General features: G+C 41.3%; 1 protein-coding gene across 2 annotated transcripts in view; it reads right to left on the bottom strand.

Moving 5' to 3' along the window:
* The window catches only part of CEP85L (centrosomal protein 85 like), a 135,355-nt gene that overhangs the window by 96,359 nt on the left and 17,909 nt on the right, over positions 1-21,087 (bottom strand). The window contains exon 1 of one of the 2 annotated variants that reach the window (XM_071437995.1): positions 8,700-9,019. The exons of the other annotated variant lie outside the window; for it this stretch is intronic. Within the exon in view, the coding sequence (XP_071294096.1) occupies positions 8,700-8,748 (49 nt within the window). The 5' untranslated portion in view covers positions 8,749-9,019. Of the gene's footprint in view, positions 1-8,699; positions 9,020-21,087 lie in introns of those variants that run through there. 2 annotated transcript variants of the gene reach the window in all.

Raw genomic sequence — 21,087 nt, 5'->3', positions numbered from 1 at the left:
CAATGATAAAATTCCAGCCTTGAGAGGAAAGAAAGCGGTTTGCTCTCATTTCATCACTGACAGGAGCAAGACCAAAAGCTCAATCCAATTGTTGATGGCACTCCTGTGAGTTTTCTGCCTCCAGATAGAACATTTGCATAAAACAGAACTTCAAAATACAAACTGCAGATGTTTCTTATTTCATGTTTGGCACACAGACTACAACTATTACCTCATGGCTGCTATGCTGGCTTGCCTCTTTGTTTTCGGACTCAATGCACTATTCACCCCATGGAAACACAAAATGATATTCCTAGTTTCCATCCACTTCCATAACAGCTACAGAGGAGAAGACTACCTTTTAAACTCGGAAAGTTTATCAACTGCAGTATGAAGAGGGGAACACCTAGGAAAATAAACACATTAAGTTATACTTGAAGTTAATATAAACTTTCAACAGCAAGCCCTCAGGACATGCAGCCAGCTCCTAGGGTCTGTCAAAAAAGCTGGGCACTTGTAGTTGATCAGCTGAATCCTCCTATCAAAAAAAAAAAAATGTAATGATCATAGCCTATCATCTGCTTCACCCTTCCTTACAGCTTAATTAGTATTCAAAACCAGGTAAGTTGCTCTCCAAGCTGTTTGTCATGCTAACATTTTTCTTACAGAATTACCTTTGTCCTCTCTCTCTCTGTTTAAAGGCTTAATTAAATCTCCTCTGTGCGTGGGGAAAAGTGAAGTAATCCTAAAATGAGTCAAAAAATACTAAATGGTTTTAAGTAGCTCCCACACTTTGCAAAGTGGAACAAATAGGAGTCCAACAGTCTTACTTTAGAAAAGTGCATCATTTCTCTCCTCTTTGTAGTCAAATATCAGTTCTAAAGATATCCTTGACACTAAAATAAATGGAGAAGACAGACTCCCCCAAAATAAAATTTCACTGAAATATTTTGCTCAAGTATGAAAAATGAAGGACAAAATCTTAGCACTGTTAAAGAGGTCTAATGTGCATTATAAACACAACAGGACCTAATTTAATGTGCAAGTATCAGAAAACTGAGCCTCCAGGCTATAGGTTTAGTGCATGCTAACAGAGGTATGCACAGAATAACAGAACTATGTAAGGGAGTTCCCACATTGTTAAATTTCAGTGGAAAGGATGAAATTCTCTCTTAATGTAAGACATGAGGAGATTTTCCTTACAAATTTCCAGTGCCCAATGTCACAGAGCACAACTTTTCCTCACAATTAGCTTCACAGCTTCCTATCACTCCTATTCAATGTAAAGAAGGACAATACCCTAGAAACTGAGAAGAAGTAGTTAGGAAAAAAAAATAATCCTTGACACAATACACCATCATCTCTATTCAGGATACTTTCAGTCAAAACCAGCACTTCTTATGTTTCTGTCTTCACAACTACAATCACTTTCAATGTAAAGCTTTACATTACAATAATTCTACCAACCACACAAAAGCCTTTGTCAATCAGTTTTGTAATTTCAGATGATGAAGAGAACAGGAAGTATTTAAGACTCCAACTACTAGCTTTAGTTTTGCTAAGTAGCAAAAATGATAAAGTTTTGAGCAATGGTATTTCCAATGTCTTTTTGCGCTTTTAGTTAGGTCAGTACACTTCATACCTTGTTTTCTTATTACCCACAAAACCACCAGGTCTTTGATCAGTGTTAGCCACTGAACTTTTATACAAAGCACTAATTCTCAACTATAAGAATGCCTCCAGAGGCACTGATTGCCAAAACGTCTAAATGCTGAAGGTAGGCATTCGGGAGGGAAGACATCATCTTACAAGAAAGACAGTCCTGAAAAAAAAAAGGGTAATTTGTTTTGAAATATTTTAAAAAGTTGCAGCTTTCCACACCATCTGGAAACTATGCTACAAAAGGAGTAAAACAAACATTAAAAACATAAGGATACCTTATAAGGAATCTCAGTTCTGACTCCAGGATCATTCAAGAATGTTTCTCGTCCGAATACCACACCACTGGTCTCTAGTGTATCAGAAGGTTGAAAGCATCTTTTTCTTTTTTAATTGCATTTGCTAGGTGTACTTCAGATATTTTAAGAAATGAAGAGGCAGTTAAGACCTTTACTTGACACAACTTGCACTGCCCTTCCTCAGCAAGACTGAGAGAGTCTCCTACCACCTCTTCCGTCATTATCCATTATTCTGGACTTGCTTAAACCTGTGAGTCCACTAATTGGTGGAAGTTACACTGTCCAATGGAATTAATGTCACTTTTTCCTGATCCTCACTTAACCTTCCTTGACCTTCCTGGTAAGTCTGGGGATTAACTATATACTTCCTGATGTCATCTGCAGCAGCAAACCAAGACTGTGCTTGCTGGGAGATTTTTCCACTGTCCACCAGCTGATTGAAGAGCTAGTCTACTTGATTCTAAATATCCCACACCTGCCAGACAACAGCATAGATGTTTCCTGCAGTGAAACAGACAGATTTCTGTCAGGTGCCTGACACCAGGCAACTGTAAATCCCTCATTCAGTATTTCACTTCAGTATTTTCCTGGTCCAGCTTCCCCAATTAGTTTGCTGGAAGGTTGAGAAAGTGCTAGAGTGGGTACACAGGAGGCATACGAGTGGAGGTACACTGGGAGCAACTACTCACTAGATTATTTCAGCTGCAAAATGAAATCATGCCCTGCAATCCACCTGCATACACCCTTTCAGGCAAAAAGAGCAGGTTACCTGCCATATTTTCCCATATTTCAGAGACTATTACACCTTTAAGGAAAAAGAATAAAAAATTCTCAAAACTCAGCCTCTTTTCTTTGTGTTACTGACTCCTTTTAGGGATGGGCATTTCAAATCTCAAAAAACAGCAGAGATCCCTGGGGAATGAGGAACAGAAAGATGCAGTGTCATTTACAGCACGGCTGGCTGCAGAGAAATAGGTCACTTGAGCATGGCTGTGCAATCAATAGGATGTTCGCACTCAGGCAACCGAGCCAGATGCTGGGGAGCACAGTGCCCAGGGAAAGCCAGCATCCTCAGGGGCAATTCCACAGGGCTCAGCAGTTTCTGGGAATATGAGGCATGATGTGTCAGGACTAACACACTTGTGAGCATATTTACAGGAGTTATTCCCTGCTGCAATTTTTCCTCCTCTTCTCTAGGCCTCCGCAGCCGATCTGCAGTGTCCCACAGGCCACACTTAGTGCCTCCTCAACTTGTCCAAGACAGCAAAAACGTCATGTAGGAACCTAAGGCAGGAGCCAGAACTTCTTATACTTCAGTACACCTTCCCTCAGTGCTGGCAGCAATAAACTTCAGGACACTATATTTAGATTATTCCAGAAAAGAAATATCAAAATATAATGGCTTCCTCCTGAAGAAGTTTTATGGAGTGCAGCTGCCCAGCTGCCGGTGGGGGCTGCAGGGAGGGCTGTGTGAGGAGTGTCTGGGGCTGCCAGGCCATGGACACAGCCGGTTCCAGACAGCTCCAAGGCAGCCACAGCAGGGTTCAGCCGAGCCCTGCTGCCATGATGGCAGTGCCTCAGGGAAAGCATTTGTTCAGAAAGAGCAAAACACTCCCCATGAGCAATGAGTGAGGGAGAACAAGAGTGTGAGAAACAGCCCTGCGAACCCGGAGGCAGGAACAGGAGCAGAGGGGGAGGAGCAGCAGCTCCGATCAGATGCCCCCTGTAAGGTCCGAGAGAGATCAGGATGGAGCAGGGCAACAGCACAAGGAAGGAGTGTGAAGAAAAGTCGACATGGACTGACACCACGGCCAAATCTGCTCTGCCTGTGACAGCAGCTGGCAAGCAATCTCTCTGTCTTCATCTCAACACGAGCTCTTCCATCCTATTTTCTCTCCTGCCTCACTGAGGACTGGGAGCAGCAAGCCGTTGAGCAGTGAGCCAAGGCTAACCTATGGCAAAAGCCAGTACAAAAGCCACTTTTTGAATCACAGTGAATACGCCTGAATGTGTTTTTGGGCTAATCACAACCACAATGAGACTGTTTCATTGTCAGTGAAAGTCATTCATTTCATTGTCATTCATTCTAAGACATATTTGGCCACTCAAGAGATTACTGACAACTACAGGCAAGTCAGCACTTTTTCAGCCAAAGAACCACCAGCACAGGAAATGACAATTAGTTTAACTCTTTAACTATTAAACAACAAGCAAGTTGTATGTTAAAAACAAGTATCCAAAGAGTACAGAACACAGAGCAGTTGATATTGAACAAGAATAGTACTATCTCTCTTCTCCTTAACTAACTTGTCTACAATGAACAAGCTTTGCTTTTAACAATGGTAGATGATCACCTCTGGCTACAACCTCAAGTCATGCAATTTAGGAGGCTTTCAGCTATTCCTACCACCGTGCATCACATTTTGAAATACACGGGTTCTTTAACAGGTATTAAGTGCCTGGCTAAAATCTTAGCATAAATAATTTTGCACTGTAAGAATCAATATTTGATTGACATAAATTCTAGACATTATTTGGAGAATCTACAGGTGCTGTTTTCCTACCAGCACTTCCTTCACCACCTCCCACTAGGGCAGACAGAATGGTTCAGGCTGCTTTTTACTACGTATTTATTCAGGCTGCTTTTTACTACATATTTATTCTGTAAAACTCCTTAAAACAAATACATTCTTCTCAAAATGACTAAAGTAATAACTACTTCCTTTAATTAAAATTTTAAAAGCAAAGAATTATTGCAACCACAAGTCTATATTCAGTCAAAGTGTAACATACAGAATCAGAATAACTGCTAACTTGCAAACCCAACACTATAATACACTCTTACATCCATCATTCTTCTCTTGCCAAGCAGTTAAGACATAAGTGTTCTGCACACATTAAAGGAGTGGATGCTATATCCATAAAAGTGAATTGCCTGGAGGGATGAAAAAATAAAGGCGTTGTTTTTGAAGGGAAGTAAGTAGCTCCTGTTCACTATCATTCAAACACAGAATGTCATTTGACCCCATAGTGATCTGTGAAAGACAGCAGAGGCCATTCTAACAGCCAGTCTTGCAGCTGGAACATTACATTTTTAAGTTTGGGTGAACAATCTTTATAATGCACCACATACAAACACATTTATACACCTATAACTGGTAACCAATTTGAAATCTATGCTTGGACTAACTCACCATTTATTGCCTGTAAAGATAAACCTGCCTTTTCAAGATACTTCCAAAGCTGTACCATTCCTGGCTGCACATCTCCAATAGCAGAGCAAGAAAACATCACAAAAACAAAGCCACTGGACTTCTGTCTCTTCCTCCACCTCAAAGGATGAAAACAAGTGTCATCAGCCCCATCCTCCCCACCCTGGCTGAGTTAGGAAGCTGCCTTGGAAACCCACATGTACCCCAAGAAGGCAGTGCCACACAGGCTTTACAATGTGTTGGGACCTTACTGCTGCTGCCACTTCACTTGTGACATCATTAAATAATCTTTCAGACCCACGTGTGCCATGCTGCCAGTGAGGCTCAAGTACAAGGAACACAGGGCAAAATCACACTGCCAGGGCTCCAGGAGCAGAGGGGTACAGGCTACTATATTTAGGGAGTGTCAATAAAATCCTTTTGATGTCCAACATTATCAATAGGCAATAATGGACAGTAGAAAGAAGCTTGACTAGAGGTGGCACAGTTTACTACAAGTAATAAATATGTGTTACTTCATTTCAAAGAGGGCTTCTTTCACTTTCCACAGGCATCTGTTGGACACACATGGCCCAACCACATCTAGACCAGCACTTTCATAGTCTTAAAAGAGCTGTTAACCAAATGTGCATTTCAAAGGCTGGTCTAGATAAGTAAGCAAAGGGATTAAAATGCTGTATGCCCTTCACTGCAGTTATATTCCTGTAAAGACAGCAGTTACTCACGTGCTTTAGAGGTACAAACTATGCTGCAACAAGTTCAAGAAGACTGAAAGACTTAAGTCAATCATATACGTTTCAAATTTAATTTTTCAGCAATTTAATTTTTCAGGACAGGCACTGAGACTGTAAGGAGCTGAAATTATTTTGCATGAGCATCAAACTGTGTCATTAAATTCACTGATTATACAAGAAGCACCTATCTAAAAAAAAAATCTCAGTGGGATACAAACAAGACAGCAATTTTTTTTTTTTTCAGAGAAGGCACTCCTATTGAACCAAAAAGCAACTACTATGTTGAAATGAGAAGAAAGAGTAAAACTGAAGGTCACAAATTAAATATGCTCCAAAAGTGTCCTTGCCTGTTACATTTTAAGATAACCAGAATTAATTTGCATCTATTACTAAAAAACTCGTAATTCCCCTGTGTAAACAGAATAACTCAGTAAACACCTAGCTTTGTAAGGGAATTATATGATTTTCAACTGTATGATTTCCAGTGATTTTCAAAAGTAAGACTTTTAAATACCTATATCCATAGGTAACAAAAGTACAACTAGCAAAATAGAAGACTTTTCAGTACAAAAATATGTTTACCAAGAATTATCAAGTTATTACTGTTATACTCCCACACCAGTTGGAATCCCCATCAAGTAGCTGCCATTAAAGTATTAAACATATCTTAGCAGAAGAAAGGTTCCTTCAGCTTAAGAAATAAGTGCCTAAACTCCTGCTTCCTCGTAGGACACTACTGTTCTGCTGTTAAATACTTTTCCCATGAACAGCCTCTTTAGGAAAAAAATAAAAACACCTAGCATGGTAGTAACAACAGCATAGGGTCTTAGTAGCTGTCATTCCTTCAATAAAAATACCTGCACGGAGCTAATTAACTTCCACATCTTCAGACAGATTACAAACCACACAAAACAGCTTCTCAACTCTTTCCCAGTAGGAGAGATGAAGGAGGGCACTCCTCAGTTGGAAACTATAATGCAGACATCATCTCTCAAGGTTAAATCTCTATCTACTTGCCTTCTAATTAACCACCACTTTCTGTTAGTTTATCCTATCTCAAATTAGATCTTTTTTCTACCTGTTTTGCTACCTTACACCTCTACTGCTTACAGAGACACATACATTTAAATACCCAGGGTTAATACAAGTTCAAAAGAAAAGAAGGGATGGGGGAGGAACTAGAGGCAATACACAAAATTTGTTCTCCAGTCTTACAGTCAATTCTGACAAACAAGCAAAGCAAAACATTAATTCAGTAATTCACTGGAATTGCTGATAAATACAACGCAATACTAAAACACTTTATGTGCCCCAAACAAAAGGGAAAACAATGTATCAAATATCACAATCTAAAGTTTTCTGAAACAAGTGAAAAATGAACACTAACAACCTTTGTAATGGTCTGAAGTTAGTGTCAGAGTACATGGTGATGATATAACCTTTTAATATTCCTGTCCCAAAGACAAATAATCAAGAATTGAAACATCCTAAAATCCTGCAGTTTCCATCAAATTAACTGAAATCTCCACACCTATTGTTCAGAATACCCACTATCTTTGCAAGCTGTAGTACAAAGATAATGCAACTCCATTCTTCTGCAGGAAGCACGAAATAGTTTTTAAAATGCTTCAACAAGGCAAACGTATTATACATAGAAATTAATAATCAGAGTACAGAAAAAAAAGAACAATGTCTTCTTTCACCTTATAGGGATGAACATTAGCCTACTTGTAGAGATTCAGGCAGCTGCTAGGAATGTCTTAGCAGCTCTTGTATTTGCAAGAAAAACCCTGTCAGTTGCAAGCAAAACAATCTCACCATTTAAATATGTCAGCTAACTGTATACACATTATACAGTCATCTTTTGTGAACCCAAAGTTAAAACACAAATCCAAATTTCTATAGGAGAGAAATTACTCCAACAGCACCACTTTGCACTTGCAATGGCAGAGCCAAACCACAGACCTCCACTTGTGATCAATTGCTCCAATAAATCAAAACATGACAAAATATTTGCAGAAGCCCTGCCAAAGTAAGACAGGTGATACAGTCGGTAGTACTTTCAAATCCTAAAAAAGGCATCCTAAAGAGCCGGTGCCTTGCCTTACCTTACCTTTGCCCAAAAGCAACGTTCACACGGCTCTGCAGCCAATTCACCGGTTTTGCTCTGCCAGTTTGACAGCCGTGACACGGGAAGTCAGCCCATCGCTTGCACAGAGGTGTTTCCCCTGGAACAGCCTAACTCTAAGCATTAACATTTCAACGCAGCCCTGCCAGCCTGCAGGAGCTAGGCTCTAATTAATCCAGAGACAGAAAAGTGGTTGAGAAAAAAAGGGAAAGAAAAAAAAAAAAAAAACCAAAAAAAAACCAGGACTCGACCCATTTGTTCCGGTCTAAATTTACAACGAAATTTACAAGAGAAGCACGCTTCCAGACTCTGCTTAAGGGTATACCAACATAAATCGGGGATGGAAGAGAAAGCTCAAAACATGGAAACGGATTATGTAGGTTAAGCTCAGCTTTTGTCATCCGCTTCGAGGTCCAGCTAAGGAAACGCCGAGCCCCCGGCTGGGGCCGATTCGGCGCCAGCGGCCCCGGGCCGGCCCCCGCGCCCCCTCGGGGCGCCACGTCCCGCTCCGGGCGCGGGGCAGGGGCCGCGCCGCCTCCCGCGCACGGCGGGGACGGAGCCGCTTCCTCCGGCGTTCCTGCGGGGACCCGGGAAGGAGCCGGGCCGGGCCGGGGGAGGGGACGGGAAGCGGCGCGGGCCCCTGTGCCTCCCCCCCGCCCTAGCCCCTTCCCTCCGTAGCGCTCCTTACCCGCCTTGTAGCCGCGCAAGCCGGGCTGGGGGTGCAGCCCGCCCCACATGGTGCCGCGCCGGGCCGGGCCGGGGGACCGCCGCTCTCCGGCGGGCGGGCGGGCTGGCGGCCCGGATGGGCGGTGGAGGCGGCCGCTCCCGCTGCCGCTGCCCGGGGAGCTCAGCGGGGCGCTGCCGCCGCGGCGGGGGCTGCTGCCCGCCCCAGGGGCGCCGCGGCCATGCTGCCGGCGCTGCCGAGCGCGGTGGGACCTGGCCGCCCCCTCGCCGAGACAAAACTTGCTCTATTGCGCTGCCGCCGCCGCCTCCTGCCTCTCCGGCGCTGGCAGCGGGGCGGGGACAGGGGCGGGAGCGCCGCAGATGCGGCGGCTGCTGCTCGGGGACGAAGCGCTTACATAACCCGGCCCACGGGGCGAGCTGCAGCGAGGGGCTGCGGCGGGGGGCGAGTCCACCCCGGCCCGGCCCAGCACAGCACATCCCGGCCCGGGCTGGTCCATCCCGCCCCGCTCAGGCCCCCCCGGGCCGCGGAGCTGGTTTTGGGCTCGCCTTTGGGCGTGTATGCGCCGCTCACTCACCCCGGGCTCGGGAAAGGGGCAGCGGCGTGTGCCCGTCGCCGGGGAAAGCACTGAACTGACAGCACTTAGCGTGGTGTAAAGGCAATCGGAAAAGGAAAGCGAAATGCCTGAGTTGCGGCATTGGAAATACCCAAGGTCAGTATGCACAGACCTTAGTAAGTAGAGTTCATAACAAAATCACTCTTTCCCCCTACTTATATATGTTTTAATAAGAAAAGGATGTGGAAATAAAGAATCGTGACATCCGTTTGGACGATCAGTTCCACCAAAAGATCCACAGTAACATCAAAAAGTTTAAGCCACAGGACTGGGAACAAAATGCTCGTGTCAGCAATAACTAAAACCCAGTAAGAGGCGCATCCCCTCTCCACGCTGCTTTGAGTCTGCTCCAAATACTTCAAAAGACAATTCTGCAATAGCAGCCTTTCTGTTACTGCTGCTTGCAACTGCAGCCCAGTGGGCCCCGTGTAAATTACTTTCTGAACAAGACCCTGACCCAATCAGCAATCCACATTATCAGACAAAGGGAAGGAGAAAGCATTTGGACAGCTTCTAACATCAGCATAGCCATACCAAGATTACAAAATGCACACCCACCAAAAGAAGAAAAGCGATGCTTCAGACAGCATTGTAGATTATGATGGACATGATAGTTTAGGGAGGTGAGGTGAAACAAGATACATTCTGTGTTTGTGTGGAGACATTCACAATCAATAAAAAAAACTGTATTCAAACATTTCCTGCTGACCCAATGCATTTTTAATTAGTAGCTGGTGATCACAGAACAGCTTTCATCTCTTCGGAAAGTTATATGTTTTGTTTCAGCACAAGGCATGTTTTATTTATGCCTAGCTTGGTATTCATAACGTACTCAATAAAACAGGCCTCAGAAGTACTGGCATGAGCATGTAGAAATGCTGCATGTTGTTATTTCATCCTCTTTCTTATCTGTATAATGCCCTTGCACATTCACTGAAGACCTGACATAATGTGCATTCCTCACCAGCTTGTTTTAACTTCAGAGTGTCAGTGGGTGTTCTGTAGGTAGAGTTGTAGAAACACAGACTTTAAATGTTACAAACACTGAATAAAAACCCAAATAGTAAAACTGCAGGAGATCCTGTCTCAGACTGTTGCTGGAAGTCCTTGAATGGTAAAAGGTCAGAAGCATTTTCAAGAAGCCACAAATACTGGTTTACAGCAGAACACCAAAGCAAGAACTAAATTTTCGTTATCACCACCTCAGTGAAAGTGTCCAGCCTTCAACCCTGAAGCCAATGTCAATATTGAAGAATATTTGCGAGAGAGATGCATGAATATTAGAAGAAATAATAAAAGCTAAAGTATATCGCAAAACTTTGAAGACAAACACATAAACAGCTTAGTTCAAGGCCTCTTTAAAGGACTTGACTGTGTGTAACATTTGCAGCATACTATTTTGTTGGATTAGCTTGAGTACTTAGCATATTTACAGGAGGATATGGTGAGCTGTAAGGAAGCTGAATTTTAAGATGGGGAAGGTGTCTAGCTGCAGGCTAGAAGAAAAATTGCCTCATGACTGCTAAGCTCTGGAGTTTGTGGTGCTGTCCTGACATACAGCTGCAAGAACCAGAGGCATAGCATGACTGCAAGAAAGCTATATGCATAGAAAAGGTGTGGAAACTGTTCTTCTATCTTCTAATAAATGCCACTGCAGTGGTTTTATGTAATTTGTATTGTCGTTCATGGAAGCTTTACAGTTTCTTATGTATCTCCTGTCTAGCCATGAGCAATACCACAGATGAAAAAAAAAGATCAAAAGGCTGAGATGAGGGTGGCAGAACACATTCAGATAGCCTGGCTGAATCCCCTCCAACCATAGGGCTGTGTCTTCCAAGGTGTCCCCACTGGGACATGTGTGCTTAGACAGTGCTACTGCTCAGAGCAGAGATAAAAAACCAACTGTGCTTAAGTACAAGCGGTCAGATAGCAAAACCTGAGACACTTTCATTGTTATGATTGGATTTTAAGTTATTTTTATAGAAACTGAATGTAATTAGTAAAGCTTTTTCACTACTAATAACCACAGTGTATCTGTCTGGAAACCAGGCCCAACTGAAGCCAGTGGTTTTACTCTATAAATAAATTTTTAGGTTGTTAATGCTTTATTCTTTATCCAGCAATGTTTTACAGCTGCAGTCTGCTTCTGTATCCAGTTCTAGACCTGGAGCAGTATTTGGTTTAGATTTTCAAAAATCTCTTGAAAATTATGATGACTGGTCTGGACCTCCTGGGATAAAAAAAAAAAAAAAAAAAAAAAAAAAAAAAAAAAAAAAGAGCTTATGCCATTTAATGCTGCTGAAGCAATCCTCTGTTTTCATGTGGATCTTACCTTGGGGGACTTGCATGAGAGTAGAAACATGGAGGCACTAAAGTTGGAAAAGACCTCTAAGATCATCCACTTCAACTGCTAAGCTTGTCACCTCTTACAACTCTTAGGCTGATAAGAATTAGGAGTGTGAAAATCTGTGTTTCAGTGCTGCCTCAGTCAAGGGGGGTATCAAGGTCCTGATACTCATGGAAAGCAGCAGCACAGTGTGAGGGGAAACTCATGTAACCTTACACGTAAATAAAACCATAAGTGGAAACAGTCTGCATCCCCAGGTAATTATAGTGAAATTTGATGCTCCAGACAGTGAATGGACTCAATTTCTTAGTGTCTGAAAAGCCTTCTCCCCACCTCCTTTTTTTCTGACACAAACTCCACCTTCTTGGCAGAATGAACAGAGGAAAAAGACAATAGAAAGTAACAGTTTAAGCACTGGTGCTAGGCAATGCAGTCTCATTAAGGTCAGCTGGAGTACATCTTATCCAATGGTCTGTGGATCCAGATTCAGAAATCACATCCCTTTTTTTCCCCCCCAGTAAAAACATAATGCTTGGAGTTAAGCTGAAGCATAATCTGTGAAAGCAGCGTTTTCTTTTGATTAAAGCCAAAAATAAGTTCAATGTTTCTTCTACACACTTGCTTTCACATTTAATAAAATTAAAATTTTATTTAAAAACCCAAATGCCAATACCTAAACATTGTTCTAAGAGAATGCAGACCATTTCCCTATCTAATTAAGACTTTAGGCATGTGTGCATTCTATCAAAAAACAACAGTGGTATTTCTGCAAGCATATCTACATTGTAAATTACCTTGAAATTAAAATCACAAATTTTCAGTTATTGAGTTGCTTCACTAAGTACAGCAATTCTTTCCCTCCACCCACAACTTTTACAGTTGAACACTGTGTCCTAGCAAAGTCTTAGCAGCCTTTAAGATGCCTTAGAACAATTCCTCTTGTTTTCCAAAAAAAATAACTATGTATGTTACAAAGCAAGATATTAAACTGGATTGGGAGTCAGTATAATTAAGAACAGATTAGTTTACCTAAGGAACTGCACACCTGCTGGTAGGGGCATGTTGGCCTATAAAAGACTGAAATGTTTTGTTCAAAGTGCACAGAGTGCACTGCACAGCATTAACAATAAATTGTGTCATCTAATATCTGCAAAGTAGGCATGGTGAGGTAACACTATGTATACAATGTTTTCATTTTTGCCTTTTCTACAAGCAAATGAGAGTGCACATGTCTCACAGAGGAGCACAAGTGGATAGCAGTTTGAATCTGCTTTGCACTGTGCTTTTACTAACAGCTTACACCATGGGAAAGAGTCAAAACAGGCAGCTCACTGTTACTATACCTATAAACATAGCTATGGTTTATTTCCAACATCCTGAAATCGCAGATTCTTCTTAATGTTCCAGCTGCCAGAGTCAGATTTTCACCTGAGAAATTATTTACATCATTGCTCAAAGACCTTTTAGTGTCAGGAATTTTTCACCTTTTTTTTTGTTTGGGTGTGTGTATCATATTAATTTAAAATAAATCACAGAGAAATTAAATCAACTTTGTGTTATCAATTCAGATAGTGCAGGAAGAACAAATGCAGGAGTGGCATCCAGTGGCATCTAACCAGTAACTTATGAAGATAAACAGGATTTTCGCAGGTGTATTTTTCTCAAGGGGAAGTTTTTTGAGTTCTGCTATTCTATCTTCCCTTTCCTCCATCCTTCCTTCTTCCCAAAGGCAGTAGAAAAGAAGAGGAAATATAAACAGTTTGGGAGCAGATGGAGAGAATATGTAAAAACCAACAGGCTGGAGGCAGGTCTTCTCCCAGGCTTCCAATTTGGTTCCTATAAAGTTTAAGTGCCTCTACCAGAGCAGCCAGGGAACCTCTTCCCCTGGACTCACTGACATATCCAGCTTTCTTGCAAGACATCATGCTTTCACTAAAAAATATTTTTTAAAAATTGTTTCTTTTACTCTACTGCATGACTTTTTCACAGAATCTCCAGTTCTCTTGTTCTTGAGCCCCCTTGAGTCACCCTTACTTTCTGTGAACACACTCTCTGATTTTAGGAGCACCAATACTTTTTGCATTTGTTTCTCTGTGCTAAAACTTGTGCTAAAGCCCAGGAAGTGCTGCAGTTCAGGGTTTTGATCCCACTGCCACTGAAAATGCTCAAATTTTCATAGCTGGCATTTTTCTTCAAGGCAGACTTGTTTGACTCCATGTTACACACAGACAAGTGAGTGCAGAAGGATGATGCATCCAAAACTGGATGATACCACTACACAATAACTTGCAGGGTTTCTTAAGCTTCTTTGTATACGTTAAACTCCACCTCAAATATGAAGTAGCTGCTGTATTAGAAGCACAAAACCAGCATTTTGCCTGACCTGTTTAAACCTACCTGCTTTAAAGGTTAATCAAAAAGCAATCCCTTGTATGCAGTCACTGAAACAAAGGATCAGACCATGTAGTTCAGGTTCCTGGCCTTTTTTCACCTCAGTGTTCAAAGGAGTAAGTCCTGTTTTCCTTCTGCAACAAACATCCCTGGTGAATTATATAATTTTGCAGTCAATCAGAATTTTAAATTGTAAGTAACTGTTACAGGAAGGCCAAACACTCTACAGCACAACCAGCCAGAGATGCAATGTTGTATGAATACTTGAAAATGGAAATTTCTTCCAAGTGGCCGTCATTATCTGCTTATAGCCTAAAATATGTTGTTTGTTTATTCCAAGTCAGAAATACAAGCTATGAGCATTACCAGTCAGAAAATTATCTGGTCTCTTGTGTTTGAGCCAAACCCAATATTGCTGCAAAGGGATGAAATTTCAGTAAAGTCAATGGAGTTATGCCAGTGCTTAGTTTAGGCAGCTCAGTACTGTCATATGCCCATACGTAAAAGTCGGATGGAAAAATTTATTTCATGCTGTAACTATAAATACTCCAACTTAATGAGGCTCCCTACCCCATTTTTTTTCCATTGACTTTTATTCTACAAAAATCACTGACAGTGATTCTAGAAGAGTTAATTGCATACTATATGCTAGAATAATGTATCACTATTATAATACTTTTTTTTTTCTCTCAGCAGTGAGAATTCCATAACTAAAATGACAAGGTATTCTATGCTGGTGGAATAAAATCCAGTTTAATTGGGCAGTTCTATACCCACCCATCACCCAACCAGATGTCTCAGATGTCTCAGAAGATGTCACAGATGTCTCAGAACTGGCCTGTTTCCTGTACAGCGCTCAAGGACCAGCAGCCATCAGCCATGGCACTGCTGGGAACTGCCTGGTGTGCAGGACAGGCAGCCTTAGGAAAAACTCTGGTTTTGATATGCCTGTCTCTGTAAAGCATCCTTTGCTTATGTCTTGTGCCTTGTATCTTTCTCACAGTAAACTAGTAAACATATAGAAAACACATTTTTAGATGAACCCTTTTTTCCCAAGAAGACTGAAAATGACTGAAACACACAGATTGGGCTGTACTGGTTTGTACTGACCCACAGTGCCTCTCAGATTTGTTTCATGGGACCTCAGGGTTAGTATATGACATGTGTATGAATCTACTACCGTATCCTCAGACTGTTTTGCTTTTGACTTAAAATTAACACAGACAAGAGTGCTTATTAAAAGTAACTTTGAGGCTCTGGCTTGGCTGTGAGATCATTCTACTTTTAACACATTACTTGAGTGACCAAATTGATCTGGGAGGAGTAAATATGTAACCTGATCTTTGGTCACTCAGAAAGCAACAAGAAATCAAGCTGTTAAGTGAGCATGTAACTTTCAATATATATGAGTAAAAGAAGCATAGAAGTTTAAGTTTTGCTGCTTGACTTGTTGGGGACAGTCCCACTCATTTAGGAATCCTGTGGTTTAAGAATTGCATATCATGTAGTGCATTGCTGTACCATTCTAATATTGTGAGTAAGAATATCTGGTTAAATCAATTAAAATAAAACAGAAGCATCACAGTTGCAATTTTCTGGGTAGTGCAGGACCGTATGATACAAATATCTCTACTTTGACCATTTAGTTCTTGGTCTTGCTGTCTTCTGAGCCAAGCATCAGGAGGTCAACCCAGAACATGAGAATGTCTCCAGGGCTTCTGAAGGAAAAGTAATTGCCATCTGTTCACAAGGCAAGAAGCTTGAAAGACCCAAACAAAATGCATTAATAGGAGAAGATAAATAGCTTAACTAAAAATCTGGATCTGGCTGCATCCTTTTAAAACAATGTTATGCACAAGCTTCTAATGTGAAAATTACAAAAAAAAAATATATACTTAAACAGGAAATGACAAGCAGTCAGGAAGCCAAAATGGAGAGCAACAAAAATGCATTAAGGAAGTGCAAGAGGCAGTCATACACACGACTCCCATCTGCACCCTACCCCAGCAAATGCTCCATGAAGTCAGTTCATTCATGGAAGTCCTTGCTCAATGACACCACTGACAATATGTTAACTGAGCCTTTCATAGTGTCGGCCCTGCTGGAACACAGCCCCAGCACTCACCATGACAAGACCTTTACTTAGCACAGCCACTGCAGTTAACAGATAGAACAGGAAAATTAAGAAAGAAATAAAACAGCTGTAATGAAGTATCTTGAAATACATGAAAATACTCTTTGTCTTTCACCAAGATGATTGCAGCAAGGATAAACTCTCAAAATTTGAATTAAAAACACAAAAAAAACCATGGTGCATCATATTAAGGTAGAAATCAGGAGCTAATTTTGAAATTGATGAATTGAATCAGTATTTCCAAAGCACATTTGCTGCATTTTTATGTTACTGCTTTCAGATGCTACTGGTAGGCAGGAACACAACCTCTGAAAGCTGACTCTGACAGACCTCTAGAGTAAACTGAACTATCTAAAGCCCTAGAAGTATGTTACAAACTCCAAAGGGTCCACAACATAACTATATGTACTCAGTGCTGTGTATCTTTGAGCTTATACATTCCAATTTAAGTAAACCAGTCTCCCTTGCACAGAGATAAGGAAACTGAGCTGTGTAAAACAAAAACTACCAACCATTCCACTCGAATCTATATTTAGTATTTGCTGTGTCGTGCTTTAATTGCTGAAACTGCCTCCACAAAAGCATTAAAAAATCACCAGAAAAAATGCCATTATGAGGCACATTGAATGTTCAGAAGAAAGTTCACCTTGAAAAATATTTGCATCAGTTCTGAAGCACAAAGTTCTAAAATACAGATGAATTATCAACATTTTGTTTCCGTCAGGTATATGCTCCCAATATAAAAAATACAAAGAACAAAAACATACTGAAACCCTCTTGGAGCTCACCATCATGAAGGAAACAGAATCTGCTGGGAGTTCAAATTTGTCTGAGCAGAGAGGAAAAGAAAATGTTGCAAGATTAGTTCCCTCTTTAAAAAGAGCAGATAAGTTAGTAAATACAGTAACTTCCATGGAGCTGGCAAGTAAGCCAAGTTGGCTAAGCAGATCCAGATATCTAATTTGAGAGGCTGTGAATTGTGTTTCCTTATCTAATGAGTCCCTTATTTTCCCTGGGTTTTTTTAGCATAATTTTTCATATGACTTTCAAGTATAATTTTACATGAAGTATATATAGGTACTCAAACTGGAGCATATGGTGAAAGACTCTTTGCTAAAGACTCATTTATTTAAAGTACAAGTGAACAGTCACTGAAATGGATGGTTTTTATAGAGTCCTGATCAACTGTATCTCCAGCTGCAAGGATTTCTCACAGAAATTCTTTTTGCTGTCCTAAGTAGTGACTGCAATATAGGGTTCTACAGCCCCTGAAACTCAGCCACATCAAACATTTCCACAGCACAGGCCTCAGGCTGCATACTGCAGGTCCTCCCTGCCCAGCAGGGAGCACAATATGGACCTACAAGTTCTGTGGTTGGATTTACCAGAGTAAAAGGGTAAAAGCAGATAGAAGAGTCACTAGTTCCGTGTTGAAGAGGACAAGGGCTCAAGGTCCTTGTGGCACTGAATTCACAGAATGACTAGGTTGGAAGAGACCTTCAAGAACATTGAGTCCAACCCATTCCCTAACACCTCAACTAAACCATGGCACCGAGTGCCACATCCAGTCTCTTTTTAAACACATTTAGGAAGGGTGATTCCACCACCTCCCCAGGCAGACCATTCCAGAACTTTATCACCCTTTCTGTAAAAAAACTTTTTCCTAATATCCAACCTATATTTCCCCACTGGTCTGTAGGGAAGCTCTGCTTGATGCATGTGCAGGGTTTGCATACCTACTTGTAAAGGCTTGAAAAGTAATTTCATAGAACCATTGAATCACAGAATGGTTTGGATTGGAAGGGACCTTAAAGATCATCTAGTTCCAACCCTCCTGTCACCTTGTACTAGACTGGGTTGCTCAAAGCCCTGTCCAACCTGGCCTCAAACACTGCCAGGGATGGGGGCATCCACCACTTCCTAATATCTAATCTAAACCTGCCCTCTGTCTGTTTAAAGCCATCACCCTTTGTCTGTCCTATCAATTTGACTGACCAGACCTTGGTAATGACTCCAATGATTGTATGAAGGATGAATAAGCACATTAGGACCACAGAACAAATTATCCACTTAGTTGTGCAACTTAAATCATGCAGTTTATCACCCCAGCAGAGGACAGTATTGAAGGAATTCAGGGTAAGGTTTTCCCAAGCCCTCATCCCCCATATGGTGAGCTCTTTGCAAAATCTGTCAGAGAGAGAGAGAGAGAGAGTTCTCACAAAGAACAAAAAGCCAGATTCCTGTATGTGCTCTTCCCTCACCCACACTCTTATCAGCTCTATTTTTAAATACAATGCTAGCTCCATAGAATCTCCTGAGATTTGACAGTTGGTCACACTGTTACAGATTAAACAGAAGAGTGGCAGACTTGGCTGGACTCACTGCTCGGCCCAGCAAAGAGGGAGACCTGCCCCTGCGAGCATGTCACAGTGTCAGGAAATAGAATTTGCTGGACAGCAAATGAGCATGATGCAGGCCTGCCCCTGTTCAGGACACATGACACAAATCCTTTCATCATATTTCAGCTTTGATGCAGGCACTGCCAACCACTGCAAATGAGTAGGCAACTCATTTACTGGCTTGCTTGTATCTGCAGAGTAGCTGGCAAGTGCATCATCAGAGTTATTCATGACAATCCGTGTGTGGGTGTGTGTTGAGGCTTTCAAAGAGATGGTGTAAAATATCTGTTCCTTCAGGCCTTCGTGGTACAGAGCCTCTCCTCAAAATCTTTCACTCTTATTCTGCCTTGCAGTTTCAGACATCACTTCCAAACTCGTGGGAGTGAGTCCTGCTGTGGCCATTTCAAAGATGATGAAAACTGAGCACACAGCAGCCCACTGTGGAGTTAGGTAGGGAGTCCAGGGCTCTCCAGTTTTAATGTTTTCCTGTTAGACTGTGCTAAATGTGCCTACTACCCATAGATCTGTTTATTCATAGCTCAGTGAACTGACATTTTGATTAAAATTGATTTTGTTGTAACAGTGCTGTCACTATTATTAACCAGTTTCAATTCCTTTCAAAATAAACAGGGAGGATCCAAGCAGTTCAGACACCTCTATGCTGTGCATGGCTTTTAGAAAAAGTATCAAAGAACAGATAAAATTTAAAAATAATGCACTTTTTAGAAAATTGCTGTTTTCTTAATACCATTAAATACTATTGTCTGAACCCTTTGATACTACCCAGATGGCTAATAGAGAACGAATGGTTATATTAAACAGAAGATTTTTATTAAAGACAGCTTTAGTTTTTCAAACAGCACAGGTTTTTCTGGCTGGCAGAGTATCAGCTTGCCTAGTGAAAACTGTTTTCCCTTGGAAAGAAGAGACGGGTATAGGATGTACCCAAGAAAAGACAATTCCTCTTGGCTGACCTAAGCAGAAGTATTGGCTTGGGTCTCTGAATGGAGTTCTTTCTTACTGCTGGTAAGTTGTTCAGCAGCTATACAGATGGACTGGTCTTTTGTTTGGGTTGTTTTTTGGGGTTGTTTCTTTGGGTTTGGGGGGTGGGGGGAGCAGGGGGAAGAATTTTGTGCTTGGTTTTGATTTAGTTTTTCTTCCCAAAAGGAAAAAAAAAGGAGGTTGAAATTAGCAGCAAGCTCATAACAGATTTTGGAACCTTAGCAGATGGTAATGAAGAGAATAGTGGGAGATACAGTAAAAAAGGTGATTTTCCACATCTGCAGAAGAGGAATGATGGCAATTAAGAAGACAATTCTGAAATAACATTAACTCCCAGACTAAAATTAAGGCATAGTTAGTTTTTCAGAAAAAAGGAACAGGCTCCTGGTAGGAGGTCTGAATTTTCATTTGCCTCTTGAACAGCATGAAGTGCACTGTCAGTTCTCACTAAATAGCAACAGTCAAATGTAATGTTCTGGATGCTACACAGAAACATATGTATGTACCATGACGTAGTAGGAATGTGTCAGTATCAGGTTTTGGAGTTTTCATGTTCTCTTCAAAAACTCTTCAGTTCAGAAACTACTCCAATTTTCTTTGATGTAAAAGTTTTAGGCAGAAAAATAAGTAGCTTGATAAGTCTTTTCTTGCTTGCTTTCATGAAGTCTGGGCAGTCAGTAGAAAGAAAGAAAGGAGAAAAGGAGAAACAGAAAAAGAGTGAGGAGAAAGCTCTGAAAACCTGCAGATTTGCTTCATCTTGGAGAGGGTAGGAGGGAAGCTTGGAGAGTAACATTATACTAATTCCTCTTTGGAATAATTTATAAAATTGGATATGCAGATAATTCACATACTGTAAGCAAAATTGGCCTGGAGAACACACAACCCAGCAGAGTTTGCAGAAGGCCCAGCTGTTCCTGTCCTTCAGGACACATCCTTGCTCAGGGCTTTGCTTACAAGCTGTCTTTTTTGTCACTGTAAACAAAGAGAAATTCAAACCAAGCAGCCAACCCTGCTCACTGTCTATACACAGGGATTTCTGAGAAAGATGAAGAATAATCCCAGCTAGTCCAAAAGCAAAAGGACATTGCTTAAGGACAGTTATTTCCTTCCTTCAGTTTGCATTGTCCTTACTCTTACTTGAATATGGATGATTGTTAAATGAGAGAAAGATAAAATAGAAAGCCATGGAAAAAACCTTACTAGACATATTTCCTTCTGGGCATTAATATCAACAATCAAGCAGTTACTTTGGTTACCTTGTTTGTGATCTGTCCTTGTTCCCATCAGGAAGGCTTGCAATTCCATTGACAGAGTCCCCCTCCATAGTGAAACAGTGTTCAAGCACAACTGTTCATTTCCAAGTGGCAAGATAGCAACCACATGTTAACAATTTCCTTCTCAAGACCTAGAAGCTGCAAGTGAAAAATCATGCCTTGGCTTTCTGCCTGCTTCTGTCTGGCTTAATTAGCTGATCACACCAACAATCTCAGCTAAAATGATTCTCA

Source organism: Agelaius tricolor, unplaced genomic scaffold, assembly GCF_023055355.1.
Source record: "Agelaius tricolor isolate 1412-34295 unplaced genomic scaffold, bAgeTri1.0.p SCAF_1, whole genome shotgun sequence".
Classification (NCBI taxonomy): Eukaryota; Metazoa; Chordata; class Aves; order Passeriformes; family Icteridae; genus Agelaius; species Agelaius tricolor.
Note: the sequence above shows the minus strand (reverse complement) of the source record. Positions and strands in the feature narration are given on the sequence as shown.